The 24,404-nt window shown below is 42.1% G+C and overlaps 1 protein-coding gene across 6 annotated transcripts in view; it reads right to left on the reverse strand.

Annotated features, from left to right (window-relative positions):
- Positions 1-24,404, reverse strand: part of SFSWAP (splicing factor SWAP) — a 102,306-nt gene that overhangs the window by 13,530 nt on the left and 64,372 nt on the right. For all 6 annotated transcript variants that reach the window (XM_081893293.1, XM_081893292.1, XM_081893294.1 and 3 more), the window contains 2 exons: positions 8,564-8,835; positions 3,664-3,789 (listed from right to left, as the gene is read on the reverse strand). In XM_081893293.1, coding sequence (XP_081749419.1) covers positions 3,664-3,789; positions 8,564-8,835 — 398 coding nt within the window. The remainder of the gene's footprint in view (positions 1-3,663; positions 3,790-8,563; positions 8,836-24,404) is intronic.

Below are 24,404 nucleotides of genomic sequence, written 5' to 3' on the forward strand. Positions count from 1 at the left end.
CGTAAGACTGGACTATTTAATAACTTGATTTCTGTTTTCTAATCTTTTTTTTCTGTTCAAATGCTTGTATTTTTGTATACCACTTAAAGAGATATTAAATATTAAGAGGCTTGTAAATGCCTTTAAATAAATAATACTGCCTCTGATACTGGAGCTGGAGAAAACACCATTATGACGGGTAGCCACTGTTAAAGCCTTATCCTCCATGAATTTGTCAAAGTTCACCAACCAAGATGTACACAGAAGCAAGTACATTGGGAGGCCAAGTGGCTAATTAATAATAATGCTTCGCTACCCAGCTCACATCTCATTGGGAAAGAAACAGCAAAAAGTATATATAAGCCACAGGAAAGAACATGGCATTCCCCTCGACCTCTCAGTGGCTTTTGATACCATCAACCATGGTACCCTTCTGAAGCAGCTGTCAGTTAGGGGTTGGTAGAACCACTTTGTGGTAGTTCCGGTCCTACTTGGATGGATGTTTCCAGACGGGATTGCTTTGGGAGTGTTCTCCAGCCCCGTGAAGCTGTCAATGTGGGGTTTCTTGGGGTTCAATTTCACCCCCTATTGCTTTTAAACATCTACATGAAAACACTGAGTGGGGTTTATTTGGAGGTTTGGAGTATGCTCTTCGTCTTGCCTCAGTAATGGACTGGATGAGAGCCAAGAAACTGAAGCTCAATCCAGATGAGACAAAGATTCCCCCCCCCCAAGCCTCAATATAGTTTATTTTTTAGCCACCATTTGCTCCAATAAAAAAAGTAATATATTAATGTAAGATCATCACCTTTTTAAAGCTAGGCTTTGTGTGTGATTTGGGCAGGGGCAAAGGAGGGGAAACAGGCAACAAGCACAGAAACCAAACAGGCCTACCTAAAATAAGTTGATTTCTTTGCTCACGTGTCAGAAGCAACTTTCAAGAATCATATACTACATGCTGAGACGGAATGTCACATGAACAGAGAAAAGTAAACCAAGCACTAGCAGTACAGACAAGAAATATGCAGATAATTAGTCCATAATATACAGAAAAGGTTGAGGGAAGGAAATATTAATTCTGCTTCTATGGTAAATGTGATTTCAGCAGTCTTTGCTTACCATGGATGCCTGCTTGTAAAAACCCGTGGCATCTGTCAGAGATTACAGAGAGGAAGCCATTTTTTTGGGTTCATTTTCTTGCATGAAAAATTTAGCACTCTTATGATAGGGAAGCCAATCTAGGGCCTATGTGTGCCTTCACTTCTCCTCCTCCTTCGTTGGATAGAAAGCCAAATATAATGCAATACAGTACCACGTTGAATCTCTAACAGGATATCCAATCTCTATTGAAGAAAGAGACTACTAAAAATGAAGGGCTCTGGGAGATGAAGCTCAATATAAAAAAAACTAAGATCATGGCCACTGGTCCCATCACTTCCTGGCAAATAGAAGGGGAAGAAATGGAGGCAGTGAGAGGTTTTACTTTCTTGGGCTCCATGATCACTGCAGATGGTGACAGCAGCCACGAAATTAAAAGACACCTGCTTCTTGGGAGAAAAGCAATGACAAACCTAGACAGCACCTGAAAAAGCAGAGACATCACCTTGCTGACAAAGGTCCGTATAGTTAAAGCTATGGTTTTCCCAGTAGTGATGTATGGAAGTGAGAGCTGGACCATAAAGAAGGCTGATCGCCGAAGAATTCATGTTTTTGAATTATGATGCTGGAGGAGACTCTTGAGAGGCCCATGGACTGCAAGAAGATCAAACCTACCCATTCTGAAGGAAATCAGCCCTCAGTGCTCACTGGAAGGACAGAGCCTGAAGCTTAGGTTCCAATACTCTGGCCACCTCATGAGAAGAGAAGACTCCCTGGGAAAGACCCTGATGTTGGGAAAGATGGAGGGCACAAGGAGAAGGGAACGATAGAGGGCGAGATGGTTGGACCGTGCTCTTGAAGCTACAAACATGACCAAACTGCGGGAGGCAATAGAAGACAGGAGTGCCTGGCGTGCTCTGGTCCAGGGGGTCATGAAGAGGCGGACACAACTAAACGACTAATCAACAACAATTGTGCCAGTTCACATATTATCCAAAGGCTTACCCTCTCTCAGAGTACAAAACTGTTCATGCTGGGGTATGTTGACAACCTAGCATGAAGAGAATGCACTCAAGTCTAACTTCTATTTGTTTTTAACGTCTAAGACAATTTACTGGCATTATGCTCAAAATGTGGATATTCTGTGAATGACACATTTATGTCTAAGATAAGACACATATTTATCCCGTCTGTTCCAGCTTGCTGCCAGTTAACTGGCAAGTGATTTCTGCAACTGAAAGCTTTCCAGAAAAAGAGAGACTGCTGGCAACCCACAAATACCCAGACATTGTCCAGAAAGCTGATAATCCAATGTACACAGAGTACTGGGATGGGTAGGATCCTGCGTTATTAAGGAACCATAGCTATGTGTTCCTATGACCATGGTCCTACCACTGCAGGATTTATTGTTTGGCCATTATTAATTATCCCCATTATCTCCTCAGCCATCAGCTTTGTGGCGTGCATTTTGCTTGCCTCCATATCGGTCTTTTATGTACAATGAGAAAGATGAAAAAGGTAGAAGAATTTTTATTTACTTTCTGAGATCACAGAGCAAATCATGCAGTCACAACAGAGCAGTTAGCAAAACTATAAAAGGGAAAGGACTTTTAAGCTGTCAGTGGCAGATGTCCCCAACAGATATAAAAATTAACAGCTTGGAAAGTGGCAGTCTGCAACTTCAGGGGGAACCCCCCCCCCCAATTACTCACAGCTCCACCACATACATAGACAGTACTGGACTCTCAACAACACACTACCAGGAAGTTGATAAGCCCAAGATAAATATAAAAACATAAGGTCCTTTCTTCTGTTCAACTCTGCCAAGCAACTGTACATCCAGTTTGATAGTACTTTTTGCTTTTGTTGCACAGAAAAGACTATGAAGGCTGTGATGTTCCTTGTTACAAGGAACCACTCTGAAATTAGGAAGGTGCATTTGAAAGGAAGAAAGCACTGTATTTTGTATTTAAGGTGATGCCCCCCCCGATACTTTGGACTCCTAACTTCCAACATTTCCAGCCAGCATGCAAGCTGGAAATTAACAAAGAAAACCTCTAACATTCCGAAAGACAAACTTGTTTTAGAATGTTACAGCTAAATTTCTGAAATGGGGCTGCTGCTGCATTAATTCGTTTTTTTAAAAGTTGCATGTTATTTTAAGTAATTGCAATCATCATACAAGGCCCCCTTGTATCTTCTTGTGCCCCCTGCATGACAGGTCTGGAGGATGGCAACACTCTCCCCCCCCCCCCCCCGGGAGGTTCAGCTGGTGCCTTCATTACGTATCTTTAGGTACCAGGAAAAAACCATTCCTCTTCTCCTGGACCTTTTGACTAATTAACCTACCAATGGCCTTTTAAGCTCTCTGTGTGTGGTGTGGTGTGTGTGTGTTGTTGTTTTGCTTGTCATTATGTTATGTAACCTTGTGTTTTTATACTGTAAGCTTCCCAGTGATACCTGGCTGGAGGACGGCATATCAAACAAGCAAGCAATGTTGTAGGCCACTTTGCAAATAGGAAAATTTTAAAGAAGTAAAAAGCCAAAAAAGCCAGGGAAACCTTCAACTGAAACACAGCCTCATACCTGGAACGTGTGCGCCGCCTACTCATTCCTGGACTGTTGCTGACACGATATGCAGTTGGGACGCTCCTCTCCTCCCTGCGCCTTTCAGGTGTGTGAGCTCTTCTCCTGGGTGATCTTGAGCGAGACCTGAACAGGAGGGAAATGTTCAAAATCCCGAGTGGGAAGGGATGGGCCTTAATTTCATTACCTGATTGCAGTAGGTGTGCATTATCTTCAAAACCTCATTTCAAGATGTACATCCTGTTACACCACAAATATATATACATATATTTAAAGAACCAGCAGATAGGTGGCTCAGTTGGTTAAGGTGTGGTGCTGATAATGCCAAGGTCATCATGGGTTCGGATAACCCGTATGGGCCAGCTGATTATTCCTGCATTGCAGGGGGTTGGTCTGGGTGATCCTCTGGGTCTCTTACAACTCTACAATTCTAAGACAACATATTGTTCACTGGAGATACTGTCAGCTTCCTGAGGGTCCTTCTTCCACACACCCACACACGTTTTGAGTTCTCAATTATTTGATTCCAAAGCCATGTGCATTTTAAGATTGATAAGTAGTGATTTGATATGTTAAGTAGGTGAGCAAATGAAGCTGCCTTATACTGAATCAGACCACTGGTCCATCTAGCTCAAGACTGCCTACCCAGACTGGCAGCAGCACTCCAGAATTTCAGACACGGTTCTCTCGCAGTCCTAACCTAGAGGTGCTAAGAATTTTTTTTTGGGGGGGAGGGGGAGCTGCTATGTACTGCACTGCAGAGTGACTGCAGTTTGCCTTGAAAATCTGATCTTATCCCCGATCTTTCACAGAAGGACGGTGATAGCGGTAATAGTAAAGAGGGATAAAAACCAAGACTGAAGAAGCTGGAGATCAGTCAGAACCTTGATGCTTTAGCAGGATTTTCCTCTAAAGGCTCAGCAGTCGTCTCTTTGCACTAATGAAGCTGCTTGAGAGCTCTTGCACTCAGATGCTGCTCCCACTGATGGGCTGCTCAGCCATGGCTCCATGCTCTACATCCCTGCGGATTCTGGGATTAGATATGGATGCACACACTTCACCTTCATAATAGTAATAAATAGGCTGCTATGGGAAGTTAAGAAGGGTCACTAAAAGGGCTCAGATCCCTCAACTGCAGCTGAATTTTTAAAGGAAGTGTGATTACAACTGCTTCAGCCTACAAGGGCTCAGACAAATAGGGAAGCTATTTGTTTAAACTACTTTTTAAGTAGCTGTGTCATGTTCTTTAATTTCAAGTGGTTCTACTGTCCTCTGGGGGTGCAAAGGGGTAAACATTTTGTGAATCTTTGAACTTTTGTCCATTTACTCTATTAACTGTATTTTTTGCTCTATAAGACTCACTTTTTCCCTCCAAAAAGGGGAAATATGTGTGCGTCTTATGGAGCGAATGCAGGCTGCACAGCTATCCCAGAAGCCAGAACAGCAAGAGGGATTGCTGCTTTCACTGCGCAGCGATCCCTCTTGCTGTTCTGGCTTCTGAGATTCAGAATATATTTTTTTCTTGTTTTCCTCCTCCAAAAATTAGGTGAGTCTTGTGGTCTGGTGCGTCTTATAGAGTGAAAAATACGGTATTTTTCCCAATCTGAACTATAAAACGGTGATTTTCTTGAGTCAAAATGAGAGTACTGTACCCCTAAACATTTTCTTTACAGAAAAAAACTCTATCTATCTATCTATCTATCTATCTATCTATCTATCTATCTATCTATCTATCATCTATCTATATCTATCATCTATAAACAAACATAGCTTTGACTATGATACTTTCCCGCCCCACCCCACAGTAATAAATAGAGAAGAGCTGCTTTTACTAGCTTGAATAAAAGCCTTATTTTAACATGATAAATCCTAAGGATATTATTTGATAAGGTGTGAAATATTAATAAGGCCTTCCCTTTCAATTGTGTTGCTAAACAAGGTCTGTTTAAAGTTCTATTATGTTGGAAAGATTTGGCATATAATCCTACATCTTAAGCAGCAGCATTGGTGCGAAAAGATGTTGCCTCCAAGGGAAATGAATGGATTTTGAAGCAACGCAGCACACAAATTTGCACCATTTTAACAAAGGGAAACCATTTTGCGCCCTAGCCTAGTTGATTCTTTGAAACTGAGACAATAAGCATGTTAACTTTACCTCTGCCAATCAGCTAATCTTAAAAGTAATCCTTTAATCATGCCTCTCTCTGCTAATTACTATACAGGGTTTGTTAGCTGGGTAAACAGAGTAGGTGGCTTAGCAAAGTAATCTATTAGTGAAATACATAAAGAAAATTAATGTGAAATGAAATTCTTGGCTCAACTGAAATGCAAACTTCGGAGTCTGACAATCCTCCACACCCATTTATCAGGCGCAGCCCGAGACAGATAGGCCCCCCAGAGAAAGTGTTGTATCTTTCTGTAGGTGGGACTTGGTGAACAAGTGGCCTGAGGATTTTCAGGTGTAAAACCTAACTGCAAAATTAAATCACTCACTGTGTAACCACTTATTTTTATGAACTTATCTCTGCCTCCACCCTCCGACATACAATGCCAACCTCATTCAACAAACTTTGTAAGCAAAAATAAAGAACATTTACATATTCATAATTAATATGTTCCTTATTTGTATTAACTCTAAGTTTTCTCAACCAGGATACCATGCATTAGGTATTCCAAGACTGACGGTTCACAGCTACTAAATCACTGCAATATTGAGATCCATTTTATGCTTATGTGTGAGGCCAACCGAGCAAACACAAGGATCAGGTGCTGGATTCAGCTCAACAAAAGGGGCCCCAAAGTGATCATTTTTTCCTATGTGTTAGGGAAACAGATCCTCCACTGGGGCATGAGTCAATAGGGAAAAGCTGGAATGAATCTAGAAAGCTGACAAGGAAAGAAAACTTGAGGTTTTCCTCACAGTAATGTATCTGAATCATATTAATATGGCCACCCAACAACAGGACATACTGATACTGTGGAGTATCTTGCCATGCTGAAATGCAGAAGGTTCACTTTACCAGCTGGTGAAAGACAAGAGACATTTTTATTCCTGCAGGCTTTTTGCCTGCTAAGTATATTCTGTTTTATATAAAGGTTATGCTTTTATCTGTGGTCTGGCTGCATTTTTAATGCTGCCTTGCTAGCATGCTTAATGTGTATTAAAATGCCTTTTATTGTTTTGTTATGACATTTTGATTTCAAATAGTTGTAAGCTGCCCTGAGTGGCGCTTCAGCCCTTTAAAGGCAGGACAAAAATTTCTACCAAAATGAATTCATATTTGCTATCCATGAATGGCTTTGCTATGCAGCAAAAATCTCTACAGGGAAAAGTTGATTAAAAAGGGCGTACGTATATGCTGCACATGTGGACTGATTTGTAGACCAGCACCTGGTCTTTGAGAAATATGGTTAATATAATATAGGAATCCAGACCCCATCAAGATTCTTGTCTCTCCCCCCCCCCCCCAATATCCTCCCGCTGGCAACAGGTCCAAATGGGAACAAGTACTTGTACAGCACTTGTACAGCCATTCCCTAGTCATGCTCTCTTTGTGTCTGGCCCTTTTAGGTACCCTAACCCTAACTTCTATCTACAATGGTGTGGTCCTTTAAAAGTTGTAACTGTGGTTCTAAGCTAAGAGCTATCAGGTTTCCAAGGTGCATCTGAAGCTGCACAAGGTTTGAGGAACCATTTGCTACCAGAGGCCCTCTAGCCCCATATATGCTAGTGCTGGAACACAGGAAGCTGCCTTTTATTAGGTTGGATTATTTGTCTGACTAGCTCAGGGCTGTGTACACTAGTCTTTCCCAATTTGATGCCCTCTAGATGATTTGAACTACAACTCCCATCATCCCCGATCAAGGGCCATGCTAGCCGTGGCTGATGGGAGCTTTAGTCCAAAAACATGAAACACATCTATTTCAGGGACCACAGAGTGGTAAATATATGCTGAGAACACACAAAGCTTTGCTAGGGCTCGGTTATGCAAGGAATGCCGCTTGCTCCGAATAGCACCACATTCCCACACAACGTTGTTGGGTTTTTTTTAGAACAAGACCATGCCTGCTTTCAAAATTGGCCTGGTAACTCAGTGAAGAAGGAAAAAAGGAGCAGCAGGATGCCCCTAGACTGACTCTGAATATCACTTTGTGCAAGGTATGAATTGTGCACAGTGCCATTTGTTCCAAAAGCCCTTTAATCTAATCTGTTAGCGTTCAAACTCACAGACTACCCGAACTTCAATTCATCTTCTTGAGGTAAACGAGTCCTAAAGGTTGTTAACCTTCAAATCAAAACAAAGTTTTAACACCAGTTCCTAACAAAATGTGTGCCAACTTATTAGTACAAAACCAAGTTAAGTTGTGCTCCTGAAAGCAAAAGCAAAACTGCTGGGTGGCTATGCTATGCCCAGTTAAAAAAAAAAAGTTCAATATAGGTTAAGGCTCAGAATATCTCAAGTACTGAGCTTCTGTAATCTTTATAGCAACCCTGTAAAGCAGGAGGCCTATATTTTAATTCCCATATTACAATGCTGGAGGGTGGGTTTTTTGGGGGGACAGGGAGGCTGAGAAATGGTGGCTTCTCTGAGGCCACAGAAGTAGTGCTTTATTTTAAAATGACACACCTTGCTTCCAAAACAGCATAAGGTGTGTGTGCCCCATGTGATCAGCTGCAGCTCTCTATAACCTTTTAATGTGTGGAAGACAGGGCACAAGTACAAAAACAAAACATGCATTTGCTTGAGACATTACAGTTTTAGGCAATATATCATAAAGATCTAATCTGAACCTGGTGAATAGATAGCATGTATGGCAGCCTCACAAAGGCGGCACCGCCGAGGGAAAAGAAATGAGCGTAGAAAAGCACTTAACAATAACATCAGTTCAGAAAACCCACCTGGAATGCCGGACAGTTCTATAGGCAGTGGGAAGTGAGTGCTTGGCTTTTGAATGTGATCGAACCCTGGATTTAGACGAAGAGTGATATTTGGAAGGAGGTGACCTTGACCTTGACCGGGATCTTTTCTTGTGCTTTTTTTTCTTTTTCTCCCTCTCTTCTTCTCTGGGCAGATCTCTGCTTCTGCTTGAAGGCCTTTCAGGTGCCTTTGCTTCCAAGGTCGGCAATGTCCTGATGCCAGTCAACAGGGGACACTGCATGTTACCAACAGTCTGAAATAAAGCCAGGCAGGTTTTAGCATTGTGTCAATATGTACACAGTAGATACATTAGTTTGGAGTCTAGGTTAAAATTCAAAAACCCCTCTGCAGTCCCTTGTTAATCTTTGGCCACTTATTAACCTAAATCTCTTAACTGTAAAAAGGGATCATTAATGACCTATTGTTACATGGCTGCTCTGAGAATGGAGATGGAGGAAACATTTTGCATATTTAACAGTGATAAACTGAAGAAGTCAGCCCAGGATTTTTCAGTCAATCATGAATGAAGTCGAGTTCCTGTGCTCATCAAATCAGACTCAATTCAACAATTTGGCCCATCACATGACCTGTAAAGGAACACCAACTCAATGGTGTAATGTTATCTTTCCACAAGGACTGACATTGATGCCAAAATCCAGCATCACCTGAGCTCTGCGAGTGTAGCTTTCTCCCAACTGAAGTGCAGAGTGTTTGAGGACCAGGACATTCACAGGGAAACCAAAATGCTTGTTTACAAAGCTACTGTACTACCAATCTTACTGTATGCTTGTGAAACATGGACTACATAAACCCCATCTCCAACTCCTTGAAATATTCCATCAACGGTGTCTCCAAAAAATTTTTACACATCACTTGTGAAGACAAGCAAACTAATGCCAGTGTACTGGAAGAAGCAAAGATCACCAGTGTTGAAGAAACTATTCTCCAACATCAATTTCTTCCAAAGCAACTACTCTATTCCAAGCTTAAAAATGGAAAGCGTAATGCTGATGGTCAACAAGAGGTGTAAAGATTCTCAAGACAAATTTTCAATATGTTTTTGAGAGCTAGACAGACTAAAGGGAAAGGACTTTAATAACGTATAAAGTATTGGTAGGCAAGAATGAGAAGTTGTATTTGCTGAATTTTGATCTTTCATTGCTTCTTGACATTTTATGGGAAGAGACTCAAATACATAAAGAACAGTGGCATAGCGTGGGGGGTGCAGGGGGGCCCGGGCGCACCATCTGGGAGTTAGGGGGCGCAAATCCACGGGTTAGGGGGTGCAAATTACTTGCCTTGCCCCGGGTGCTGACAACCCACACTACGCCACTGATAAAGAAACTGTCACAATTATTATTACTCTGTCCTTTTTTGCATTTGGATGCAACTTTCTTCTCATTTTCTCAATCCTATTCTAACAAGGTCACTTTCTACAAGGGACTGAAGCACAGCAACATTTATCTGCTGCAGCAGTCTGCAAGGCTTGGGAAACTTGGGCAATCTTGCTCAGAGCAAGAGCTGACCCAATAAAAAGGAATAATCTGTACTTTATGTGCTGGTTTTGATGAGACACCTCACATCCAGCAAGACAGAATATAACTTTCTAATTTTCACAAGCATTGCATACATATTCAGCAGTAATTCTTCAGCCACATAAATGGTCTCATCTTCAGAAGCCTATGTGATTTCTCACCTGCCCCCCATGTAAAAAAACACCACCAGGTTTCTCAACCACCCTTCACATTCAAATGGGATAGGAATGTAAAGTTATACTTGTTTCACAGTGCAGCTGACATATTCCTGATGAAAAAGTAAATTACATATAAAGCTTTTCGACAACGATTCAGACCGTCAGTACTGTCTACACTTGATGGTGGGCACCTCTCCAGAGTTTCATAGAAGGGACTTTCCCACTTCTACCTGGAGATGCTAATGATAAGCCTCTCCTCCATCTTGTCCACACATATGGACACCTGATGTTCAGCGAATGCAACAAGGTTAAACTTAAGACATAGTACTACCTCAATCAAGTCACTGTTGCCACAATGATCTCCCAACATGAACCTGTGCTGGTATAAATATATAACAATATGTATGAGAGATACCCTAGAAATGGTTTTATTCAACCAACACCCATGTGAAGTTAAATGAACATTCTAACATTTCTCACACTGGATGCACCGGGACTTCACACTAAACCGTGTTTTACTGCTAGTACACAAACTGGAATGAGTCTACGTAATTAAAAAAACCTAGGGTTTGGTCACTCCCCCCCCCCCCCAATTCCTTCTGCGTGGCTGGGAACAGCAATTCACTAGCATTTAGTTTCACTTATCTCTGAAATTTTCCATGAACCAAATCCAGGGCATATCACAAATTCTGGTTAGTTAAATAAGCCTGCTGAACAGAGACTGGCAAGAGTCTGGATTAAAACCATGGTCTCTGATCATAGGCAGCAAGCCAAGATAAACTGAAATCAAAGACCAGCCAAGTTCTTATCCACACAGTGTAGGAGGAGGGAAAAGAGCATGTGAGCACGAGACTTTAGTCTGCCTTGTTCCAGTTTGTGCATGCAAGTGATGTAGTGCTATGCGCAAACTGGACCATTAAGGAACACCAAAACCTGGCTTGTCACTGAACATCAACTCAGAGACCTGTAGACAATAACAGATCCTTGCCAAGTACACCTGCATAGCAACATGCATTTGTTGCATCATATTTTTCATTTGTAAACTTAAAATAAAGTAGTAATTTATAAAGCGTCCCTAAAGTTTAGACAATTTAATATAGCATAATGTACCAGGAAATTAGCAAATTGCCATTTTGTGCCTCTACAAAAAGAAAGAAAGAAAGAAAGAAGAAATCTAGCACCAGAGGCCTTCCTCCTCCCCCAACAGCCACCTTCCATATGAAATGTTCCATTAAGATCTCATCTGCTATTTTAAGCTGGAGAAATTCTATGCATCTGCTATAAACCAGGATTGGGGAACATGTGGTCCCTTTAATTGTTTTTGGACTCCATAGACCCCAGCCAGCCTGGACAACTGTCAAGGATGATGGGAGTTCCAGTCCAACATCAACTGGAGGGTCACTGGTTCCCAACTTTGCCTATCTTATCCTTGCCTTAGAAGAATTTTAGTAAGAATCTCTTACAATAAAGAAAACCAATTAAAAATGATGGCTCTAGGTTTGCCTCCTGCCTCTTCAACTGTGATTATGTTGGACAATACACAAAGGTAATGGAAAGCCAAATTTCAGATATGAGGGAGACACATCTCTCTTTGAGTGCTAATTGACAGTGTTTTTTATGACCTTGTTTGGAAAAAAAAAGCTCCATACAGTAGTAAAGCTACCCTTTGGTAATTTTGCTTCAAGGACCATAAAGAATTTTACAGCATTGCCATGTGAGTTAAATGCAACTATCCCCCTCATCTCAGGATGACTGGCTTACTGGAGGCTCCTAGCAAATAAAACAAGCAAAAATGGAAGGCACAAATGCTAGAAGCAATGAATTAGAACTGAAAGGGCTTCAGTGAAAAGAATATGAGATGCTGACAATGTAAACAGATAATTGAGACAGAAGCAGAATTCACGGAATAAGTCCACTGGTGCACATATTATTTTTAGTAGTAACAAATGCTGAAGTTGTCTTTGCATTTACATTTGTTTATAAATATCTGGACTGCTATTCATACAAAATTATCAGAGCAGTTTGCAATAATCTTATATAAAACAATGTATTTTAAACTATATAAAGTAAGAGATCATCTATTACTTCTCATTCACATGTTTTTTTCTGTCTCAACCATATTTGTATCACCTCAAATGCTTTATATTCCCCTTTCAACTTTAGGATTCCCCCCCCCCAAAAAAAATACTCTATTACAGTACACATCCTCCAAATCCAAATACAGTTGTACCTTGGAAGTTGAACAGAATCTGTTCCGGAAGAATGTTTGACTTCCAAAATGTTCTGAAACCAAGGTGTGGCCTCCGATTGGCTGCAGGAAGCTCCTGCAGACAATCGGAACGCGTGGAGGACTTTGGGTGGTCAGACAGTCCACACATTTAGAGCAGGAGAATACTGTATCGGCTAGAAAGATGTGTCTAGTTTGTGCTACTGCACTGGCCTGTTAAGCGATGCTCAGGATGAAGCCGTCAGGAAGACATGCTTGCTATTGCCAACCTTTTACTGTACACCTGTATCAAAGCAGGCACTTGTAACAACCTTAATACATTGCAAGACATCAGGAATTGCACCCAATGTTAGGCCTACTCAGAGAAGACTCCCCAAAATAAATGGACTTGGCCAATTTAGGTGGGTCACTGAGTGTAACTTAGCTGGACAAAAACCTCGGTTGATCTGCTGCGGCAAACTATTAAACAAAGTGCATTTAATATATTCATAAATGTTTTACCCCGCATTTCCACTGAAAGATTCCCCGCCGCACGTAACATGTGATCTACGGCAGAACCAGAAATGGGTATGGCATTTATATACAAGGGAAGGGCTGTAACTCAGAGCTCCACCTCTGCATGCAGATGATTGCAGGTTCAATTCTTGGCATCTCCAGGTATGGCTGGAAGTGACTCCTGGCTCTGAAATCCTGGGGAGCTGCTGCCAGCCAGTGTGCACAGTACTAAGCTAGATGGATCAATGGTCTGATTCCGTATAAGGCACTTCTCATGTTCCCCTGAAATGAGCTTGTGGTTTTTAAACTTGGAAGGACTGCCTCAAACAAGGAAGCGAATAGGTTGCTTAAGCAAGGGTTTTGATTCTGAGGAGTCATGCAGCACATGTAGTAGCAGAATTGGTCCTTCCAGACAACTGCCACCAAGCTGGGCAATAACAGAATGTTGTGGCTTAGCTTTAATATTCAGAGAATGGAAATGCTCTCCAAAGTCAACTGAAAAAAAGGGGGCTGATAGGCAGTCTGTTGGTCTTCTAAGGTGACCTTTTCTAATCTAACACAAATGCAAACGTTCCTGCAATATTCACAAAAAGTGCTGACTTATTCTGATGCGAAAAATCTGAGGGTTGTCAGAAGGAGAACTTCAAAGCGGATATGCAATTTCCATTACTCTAGCTGTGCCCTGGAATTACTTCAGGCCTATGCTGAAATTCTACCCACTGGTGTGCCTTGAAGCTCTGCAAGACCTCTAAGGTACAGGATCAATAAGAAATTGTGTTTCAAAAAGCTGCAAGAGGACATGGTAATTGCTGGATGTATTGAACACTTCTAACTTTAGCTGCCTCTTAAGAGGTTCTTCTAGCACATCCCTACATTGAAAAAAAGTGAAAGGTTCACCTTGCAAAGAAGGGTTAAAACCACAACTGCAAACACACAAAAAGATAACCATGTCATAGAAGAATTTAACGAATGTTCCATAAGGTTCTGCACAAGAGATGTGAATTGTTGCTATTAATATTATGTTTGCAGTCACAATCAATAATTTTATTATTATTTAGTATTTCAAAGTCAGCAGGTGATTCTGAGTACCCCAGATAACTCAGTTGGGATGTACGCATCTTGGTTTTATGTGAAATATGAATGAGTCTCAGTGTAATGAGTCCCAAGACAGCGTCCTGGAGGGGCTGTTTCAACAGGGGGCAGGGACGGGTTGAGGTGCCCAAAGATTACCCTGGGGAAGACTCCAGCAGGTTAAGGTGAGTCATATCAGGACCCTATGAGTCATCTGAGCTGTTAGGGAATTTGACCTTGATCCTGAGGATGGGCCCACTGGATTGCTATGCTACTGGCCCCCACCAGCCTCTGCTGTCAAGCCACCACCCACCCAGAAAACGCCCAATGTCCAGAATGAAACTTCCTCCATCGTCTAGAATAGAGATGCAAGCACCACTGTAAACGGACAGCCCAGCCCCTTAGATGGAGTTCCTGTTTGCAGGCACAAACCCAGGTCTCACCTTGTTTGCTGTGCTGAAGTCATGACCGCCCCTCTCTATTACAGGAGCCCAGGGGGCATGTCAACTGTTGGAACAATGTTTCAGCTCACCTGGTCATGACCCGTACCTGCTGTGTTGGTGATCCTTGTATTGATTTTGTACAGTACTGAGCAATCATATAGTAGTAAATGAGATCCGAGTTAAGAGTCCTTTGTCCTGCAGGGACACTTGGCTACACATTTGCATGGCCTGTTCCCTCCTCAACGTGTTGTAATTCAACACTTCTGGATTAGATAATCAGTTTCCCATTACATATGAACCAAGAAACTGTAGATACTATAGATATACATTATAAATGGCATATTTGGAAGAAATAAAATCAACCATAGCAAAAGAATGCATTCCACCTTTTTATAATACTAAAAACTTCCACTGGACACACGTGCACTCTTAAGGCATACCTTAAATCGTGCTCTGAATCACAGCCTTTTGCAGTAAGGATGACTTTAATACTACACAACTTGACACACACTCTAGTTTTAAAAGCCCTGGTACATGTGAAATGTCATATGTCATAAAATTCAATGCTTCGTTTGGGGAATGTTCTTCTATGACAATTTGCAAAAGGTGTGTGGGGGGGGAGGGAGAGACACAGACAGACAGACAGACAGACAGACAGACGGACAGACAGTCACAGTGTCAGTTACGGTAATTACTATTCAAAGGAAAGGGAAAATAATTTCAAACTGTAAGATTATTCGTAGTTCAGACTGATATTGTAAATGCTTTTTTCTGGATGCAACGAGGATGTATTTAATAATCCAGTCATGAAATGTAGTAAAGTACTGTACTGGATTTATTTTCATGACCACTATGGTAAAAATGAAAAACATGAGAGATCAAAAGATTAAGACCCTATTTTGAGCACTGTACTAAAGACTTGGACTTGATTAGTAAATTGAAGTATTCCTATCAACAGTATTTGCCACAGAGCCCCTTCAGATATTGATATTGTAAGAAACTGGTCAAAGAGAACAGTCCTGAAAACAAAGTCAGATTTTAGAAACTTAAAAGGGCAGAAGACCAGAGAAATGGGAAGCTGAGATAAAGTGGTAGAGATTTTCGATATATGAAAGGAGCAGAAAAATTGACCCGTATTTTGAATGACATTTTCACAGCTGAATCACAAGGTTTCACAGCTGAATCTCAAGAAAGGCTGGGGCAGGGAATCAAAGTGGGTCCCCAGTGCTGAGATATCTGGCAGGGGAGCACAGAAGCTCTCATTAAAATGCCAAAATGTTCCCTGAAGTGTAGCTGATAGAACTTGCACAAGAGACAAGTCAGGGCAGAGGAAGTATAAAACTGCCGGGGGGGGGGGGGCACAATAACAGAGACACATAGAAGCTTTCCATTACTTCTACCACCTGTGGAAATAAGCTGTGACCAGAGTTATCTACGAGGAGAGGTGTCAAGGAATGCAAAGCAGCTATTTGAACAGTTGCCATGTTAACAAAATGCACTACTGGGTTGCTCTGCTAATACCTTTTCGATCTGATTTTCAGATTGCAGCAGAGAAATCAGGATTCATCTATATAAAAGTTCAGGGCAACTCCCCCCCCCAAAAAGCCTTCATTTACCCCCCAAACAGCAGAATTCAGAAAATGCACTGTGTTAAAACTTCTAAAGAGAAAATGGAACCCTTCCCCACCTTATAATTTTCCTAGAGAAACTGATCTTATAAAGTATGAAAGAAAGTCACCCTTCATAGCAAATTCTGATTTTATAGGTTTTCCACTAGTGTGATGAGGCTTTACTGCGCCCCCCCCCCCAAAAAAAACCAAAAACTGGTGCTGGGGTTGGGAGAGACAGCACAACAGCAGGCTGGGGAAAGAGAGAGGGGATTGTTCCATATAGTAAGATGAAATGTTTTTGCTGACAGAGCAACTGACCTAGCGTTACACAGATCCCCCCCCCCCCCAAATATCTGAAGTTCAAATTGGGTCTAGCTATAAAGGGCAATGGGACGCGAGCAGCGCTGTGGTGTATACCACTGAGCCTTGGGCTTGTTGATCTTAAAATTGGTGGTTTGAATCCCCGCGATGGGGTGAGCTCCGTTGTTCGGTCCCAGCTCCTGCCAACCTAACAGGTCAAAAGCATGTCAAAGTGGAAGTAGATAAATAGGTACCATTCTGGCAGGAAGGTAAACCGTGTTTCCGTGCGCTGCTCTGGTTTTGCCAGAAGCGGCTTAGTCATGCTGGCCACATGACCTGGAAAAATTGTCTGCGGACAAACGCCGGCTCACTCGGCCAGTAAAGCGAGATGAGCGCCGCAACCCCAGACTCATTTGCGACCGGACTTAACTGTCAGGGGTCCTTTACCTTTATAAAGGGCAATAGAGACAGTGGGACTTGCCATTCAAAACATCAAGTTGGGGAAGCCTGATCCCCAACAACTGGCAGCATCTCTGGGGAGTTTCAGACAGGAGTCTTTCCAAGCCCTACTTAAGAGACTCTGGGGTTTAAACCTGGGACCTTTTGCATGCAAAGCATGTACTCTTCCACTAAGACAATCCACTCCTCCTACTACAACTTATAATGCAGAGCAAAGTTCCTATTGAGGGGGCAAGGAGTATATTTGAGAGTCAATCTTGAATTGTGGGTAGTAATAAAGGCCATCAGAAGAAGAAGAAGAAGAAGAAGAAGAAGAAGAAGAAGAAGAAGAATAGGAGTTTGGATTTGATATCCCGCCTTTCACTCCCTTTACAGAGTCTCAAAGCGGCTAACATTCTCCTTTCCCTTCCTCCCCCACAACAAACACTCTGTGAGGTGAGTGGGGCTGAGAGACTTCAGAGAAGTATGACTAGCCCAAGGTCACCCAGCAGCTGCAGGTGGAGGAGTGGAGATGCGAACCCGGTTCCCCAGATTACAAGACTACCGCTCTTAACCACTACACCACACTGGCTCTCAGGAATACTAGCCCCACTTTCTAAGATTAGGGAGCACGTCTTTCAGATGGGGTGGGGCTTCCAGACAAAGTCAAGTCTCAGCACCATTTACAGTTAGTACATATGGTACTCCAAACTTAGTTTTTGCCACTCTAATTATTTAGAGTTCACTTTAGTAGAAGTTTGACAATACAGTAATAACTTGGAAATAAAGCAGCCTAAAAAAAATTGCTGCAGCCCTTCTTAAAGCCCTGGTTTCAGCTTCTAGTGTAAACAATATATATTTTTTCCTGAGCAGGGGAGCAGGAAAGGCCTACTGTTGACAAAAATGTGGTGACAGCAAAAGCAAAAACCCAACTATTTTGTTTGGGAAATATTGTTTCAGGCAAGTAGTCCTGAAAATGTCAGAAACTAGAGCACAGAAACATTTTTATCAGTCGTCTCAGAGGAATCAATATTTTGTTTGAAGGCATAAAAATATTTGACACAGTTCAAACACAAACAACGCTAGTTTTAGTTCAGTAATACTGTGGTAAGATCTGATAAGAAGTGCTTCATTTTGGCACCTTTCCACACAGCTGTGACATGTGTACCTTTTCACCACATCTGGTGATTTAGAGTTGGGAGAAGTTATGGGTTAAAAAGAAGTGTCAAAACTATATGGAGTCCAAGAAGAATCCGGATGGTTTTCATATTATAAATACTGTGTGTGTGTAAGACAGACAGACAGCCACCAAGAATGGATGGGAAGAAGAGAAAGGGATGAGCAACTAGCAATTACATAATTAGCAAGTAAGTTAGCTACAGGATTTCTGAGATAATTCCAATGCACTGCTTAGAACATAACTTCTGCTGGTTGCTATGTTAAAAGCGCAATTTTTTAAAAAATCTCCATCCACATGGAGTCATACAGTGTACCACAAGCAGACCTGAACTGTTTCAGGTACCACTGCAAATTGACTGCACTTGTGCTTTGTACACACACACACACACACACACAGAGAGAGAGAGAGAGAGAGAGAGAGAGAGAGAGAGAGAGAGAGAGAATCAGGATTTTGTGAAGACACAGTTTCTAAGGATGAGGAAATGGGAAGCTGTAGCCACCAGAGTCCAGATGGTCAACAGAAAGGATGAATTGAAAACTATTTACTGTTCCCAACCCTAATCCTGCTGAAAGCCATCTAATTAGATTTTAATTTGATCCTGACTTGTTTTTTAGGCGGTAATTTAATTATTGTTTGATTTTATACCAATGTTATATATTTAATGTTAGCCGCCCTGAGCCCAGTCTCAACCGGGGAGGACGGGATATAAATAAAAGTTGTTGTTGTTGTTGTCATCACCATCTTAGAGAGGTTAATGAAAAGCAAACACTAGAGAAGCGATAAAATAATAGCAAGAAATTACTGGATTCCCTACTCACCTTTGGAAAGTTCCAAGGCTGCCCCATACTTCTGCACAAATATGTTACAAGGGTTATTTCAACAGAAAGTCAGAGGACAGATCTCTCCTGAGCTCTTAGAGGCATTTATTTAATCAGTTCTCCTCCTCTGAATGTCAATTATTCCTCCTTTATGAGGAATGCAGGCTTTGCTCCAATGCCTATTATGGGCAGAAGCCATTTACTGTGGTCTAGTTATCGACGTACCCAGCTGATATACAGTGAATGGAAAGTGTAAGCTAAGCCTCAGATGTGAAGCAGGGTAAGTGCATACTAACATTTATAAACCTGTAGCAAATCAGGTTTATTATGACAGACCATTACTGTATTAGAAAATACAAAAGACAAGTTGATAACAAAGACTCCCCCCCCAACAAAACAAAACAAACAGATGGTGTAAAGTTTATCCACTGCTGATGTTGGAATTTTAATTCACTGGGTTGATAAGGCAATTGAATACCCTTCCTGAAATAACTGTCCTGGGCCAGGATCGGTTCCAGACACAGCAGCATATCACGATGAGTAAAGGGATTAAATCAAACATACACCCTGTGGGTGGTAACAAAGACTACCATTATGAAGGAATACTGAAGGGTGGCAGGTCAAGTCTCTTGTCTACCTTCTCAAAGTGCCTTCTCAGAGAAGTTATGCACTGAATAGCACCACCCTATAAAGATTGCAGCTGCTGGTGCATGTGGATACACAGTCCTGCTTGGCGTTCACAGCTTACTGTCTCATATCACTGAACTGTTTGATATAAACCTGTTCCAAATCTGAAGGACAAGACCAATGCTCCAGTTCTCGGGCCAAGCATGCTAAAGGATGTTGGGTACCACATAATTAACGAAAGGCTTTAATCTGCCTAGGAGGATGGATGTTAACGTATAAGCAAAAAGCTTGGGGGGAGAGAAGTGAAATGGACTACATTATTTCCCTCCAGCAAATGTGGTGCAAGGTGCCGTGGGCCACAACCTCTTGCTTTGCAGTGGAGAGAAAACCCCCCACTACTTCCCTGCCTTCGAAAACTCCCTATGCTCCCTGAAGCAACTCCTTTCACTAGAAAAAAGTTCTATTTGTAGGAAGAGAATGTACACAATCAAGGAGCTTTGCATTGGGCCATTGAATCCCAATGCCCCCCCCCCCGGCAATAGTCTTTGATCAATATCTGGTAGAGATGGATACAGGGTGTTCGTCTTTCACCATGCAGCTTGCTAATCGCCTGTACCTTTTAAGGAAAATTTTAATGAATGTCACTACTATACCTTTATCGTTTTTAGGTAAGCCACTTACATGATTTTTTTAAAAAAATTATTAAGCAGAACAAAAAAATATAACACATGCATCCTTTAGATGTTTCAAACTGCACAGTTTGATATCTGCAAATCATACTAGTAAGTCTGATTTTGCCAGATAAAGCCAGTGCTTTTTATCTCAATTTTCAAAGCCATTCCCACCTTGGAGAACAAGGTGGACTTGACTCCTTCATAATCATAAGTCCACTTAGGTCTTCATCAGGATGCAGCTTTGCTTGACTTTGTCAGATACATCATGTATCATTCACTCAAAAGCAGAAAGAGAACCAGAAAGATCACACTGTGGGTACTGCTGAACTGGGTGATCAAGGAATAAGCTCTCAAAGTACTTTGGAACAAAGCAAAATTGAGGAAGGGGGGGAGAACTTGAGAGTCGCTGTTGGCTAATAATATACAATTTGCCATGTCATTCACAGCAACCAATTTAATTACAAGTATTGTTGTTCGGGAGCAATTGAAGATATTCATTGTCTAACTTTAAATTTGCATTTCCATGTGCTCATTAATAACCATGAACAGTGCTATTAAAAAAACAAAAGCTATTAAGAAAGATTTAAAACAAAGACATCTCATTTGCATACAATTCCAGTTATTTTTAGCACAGGCACGGAACATTTCTGAAGTCTCATTCATAGGACTAATTTTTTGTGGGGGTGGGGAGCTGAGCACTTAAGGCAACCTATCCCAACCTGGTGCCATCTGTTCTGGTTGGAGCTGATGGGAGTTGTAGCCTAAAACATCTGGCACCAAGCTGGGTAAAGCTGCCTTGCTTGGAATCGTTACTTGGCTAGGGCATTAACACAAGTCCCAGTTCAGTGGACACATAAGTGCTATGTAACTGGCTGTCACAGATACACCTCTCTTCCCACAGTTCAGATATTTTAGTCTCTTTTCTCCCAGGCCATTCACTCTTAAAAGTGAACGGTAACCTCAGGGATGCGTGAACAGTTTCTTGGAGAGACAAAGACACATTTATTCCCTTCCTATCTGTTAGCTGATTGAGTCAGGGATCACAGTGCCAGTCTTCTGCCATCTCCTCAAGAGTTCTCTTTCATGCTGGAGGGAAATAAGACATCTCTCTCCAGCCCTCCCCCCTGCCCCAAAGCTTTATGCTTCCATTGTAAGCTCTATCCTCCTAGGCACAATAAGATATACTTATGGGCTCCTGTGAGAACTCAAGAATGTGAGAGCTACCGAGTAAGAACTAAAGTGAGCATTGGCTGTCTTATATACTTCAATTGTACTTCTAGTGCAGGGGCCTGCAACCTTTAAGACAAAAAGAGCCACTTGGACCCGTTTCCGAAGGAAAAAACAACTGGGAGCCGCAAAACCATTGCGACATTTAAAACAAATATATCTCCGGAGCCGCGATCTGACAGCGGGCGGGAAGGTGACGTTGGGACGGTGCGTGACTAACGCACGCACTGCCCCCATGCGACGCCACAGCCAGTACAGCGCCCGCCACAGTGGGGAGTGTCGGGGCGCACAATGCACCACCTCCCCTCACTAATATCCGCCCCGGAGCCGCGGCAAAGGTGTAAAAGAGCCACATGCGGCTCCGGAGCCGCGGGTTGCAGCCCCTTGTTCTAGTGTATTGGAACACATTTGTAAACAGCTAGCTATTCCATATAAAATATGCAGTAGGTCACAAGGAAAGGAGGGGCAACAGCTTCATTCTCTGCAGAGTGATGCTGTGTTTTAACAAGGAATATATCCATAGGGTTCAAGGTCCCAACAGGTTAAAAATAAGCAAATACCCCTTTAACATGGGCTAGAGCTTTCCAAACTTTTCATGTTGGTGACACACTTTTCAGACATGCATTTCATGACACAGTAATTCAGTTTTACTAGCAAACTGGAGGTTAAACTAGCTGCAGCCGACACACTAACATGTCATGACACACAGTGTGGAAAGCTCTGGGCTAGGGCTACTCTTTTAACCCTGATAGCTCAGCTCTGCGTTAAGCATGGAGATTAGTGAAAAGGATTCATGCAGGACTGGCATTTCTCTCTCCTAATAAAGGGCTACAAGAGGAGGGAGATGGTGCTAGGGAAAGGAGAAGGTATGGCTGAGCAAGGGGAATTCAGGTGGCCAGTCTTATATAGTTAATTTACTGCTTATTTCCAGGAAGGCTTAATCTGATTTGTAGACCGTAGCCTAAATAACTGTAAAATGCCATTGTGTTTGTCTTCCAACTTCACCTTCATTCCGAAAGTCGCCATTACTAAACAATAAAAGAATGTCTCTATTTTCCTTGACGTGTAGGTGGCTTCTGTGAGACTTGAATGCTGGCTGGTAAGCACCCTGAACAGGAGCACTCCCAGGTCCCACTTGTGATCAAAACACACTTCTGGGATTCTACTGGCAGCCCATAAAACAAGATGACTAAAAATGTGTGCGCTGAGTAGCAAGAGCAGAACCTAGCAGTAAGGAAATTCCACAAACGTTGAAGGAAGCTCTTTTCCTAGAGCATAAAGAAGTGTTAGCAGAACTGAAGAGCAGAGAACCCTATGACAAGAAGCCAAGCGCTAAAGATTTGTCGTATTTTTTACCATCACACTTCCAAAGAAACCAAGAATTCTCCCTATTAAGGCTAACCTGATTTGTCAGAAAAAAGCAGGTGGATCAGTGTTTTCCAGACACAGACTTGTAAACTCAAATGCGGGGGGGGGGGGGGAGAGGAAACCATGTGAACAAAGGCCCAACAGGAGCCTAAAACCTTTGCTTCAAACCCAACAGATTAAGTGACTGCACATGGGTACTAATGATTTGCCTTCAAGGAAACATGCCTGCATTTGCAAGTATGCAGACTGTGGCATTATCAGGCACCACAAGGCATATGTTTCCACTGCCACAGCTTCTTCGAATGAATGCTTGGAGTTACAGTTCTGCAAGAGTGTCAGGCACCTCTTAGGAACTCTCCTCTGCACCTATGGGAAGTGCAAGAAGGGAAACCATAATACCACCCACACCAGCTGCATGCACATCCTTCATCCTCACCACCTAGAGCCATCTCCCGCCTGTGAAAAGCAGAATGGGAAAGGGCATGTGTGAACCTGAGCTGCGGTTTTGATCAGTCCTCAGAATAATTCCCATGTAAAAATACATCTGGACAGCCGACTGCCTTCAATTATGAGACAGGAGCTGCCCTAGATAAAGGAAGTGACATCCTATGGAAAAGGTAGCTTCCACCCCCGCTGTGCTTGCTAGTTAATGTAAGAGAAACACAAAGGTAGTCTACGGACTCTGCCTCAGAAGTATAATTCTCCGAGGCAGCTCATTAATAATTTTCATCCTTCAGCAAGAAAAGCAACTGTGGTTTAGGTGAATACAAGAAGGGAAGAGAAAGGTTTTCGAAAAAAATTCCTTGGCATTAATTAAAGACTTAAATCTACTGAACATACACTGTACGGACACAATTAGCAAATTAAAGTGGAAGAAAATTCACTAGCCTACAATGGTTTCCTTCATTTAAGATAAAACGGCAATATTAGTAATAGTGAGCAATTTTTAAAAGAACTTTAGAGTGTTCAAAACACTTTATACATGTATCTTCCCCATGTTACAGATGTTTAACTGTCTTTAGTCAGAAGTTGGCCATTTATTATTGCCAGTCCCACGTTATAAATACTCTTGAAGCAGAGACTGGTTTTGACTTGTGTCTCTTGAAGGCTTTTTTATGTTGACGTGCCTTTATTATTACCCCCGTATTGCACAGGGAAGATTCAAACCCAAGGAATTCCTTATTTGTACTACAGCCTCTATGCTACATGAGTTTACAAAGGTACAACTGAAAGTTTAATTTTCCATCACAGAAATACCGGTATGTCAGGGTTTTGGCACAGCTCTACCTTCATTATTGTGAAATACAAGTTTGCAGTACAGATTTTCCAGCAACGAATCCCATAAACATCACATTCTGTCCAAAATGATGTTTACTTCTCCATGATGGCAAAAAATCACTATACCTCCAGGACTGCCTCTCGCCATATGAACCCCTGCCTGGACCCTGAGATCATCCACTGAGGCCATTCTGCATGTACCTCCTCCGCTAGAGCTCCAGAGAATAGCAAAAAGAGAATGGGCCTTTTCTGCTGTGGCTCCCAGTTTGTGGAATCCTCTCTCCAGGGAGGTTCATCTGGCGCCTTCTTTACACACTTTTAGGTGCTAGGTGAAAACACACCTCTTTAACCAGGCCTTTGGCTGATTGACAAT

This window comes from Podarcis melisellensis (genome assembly GCF_964234715.1).
Source record: "Podarcis melisellensis genome assembly, chromosome: 16".
Classification (NCBI taxonomy): Eukaryota; Metazoa; Chordata; class Lepidosauria; order Squamata; family Lacertidae; genus Podarcis; species Podarcis melisellensis.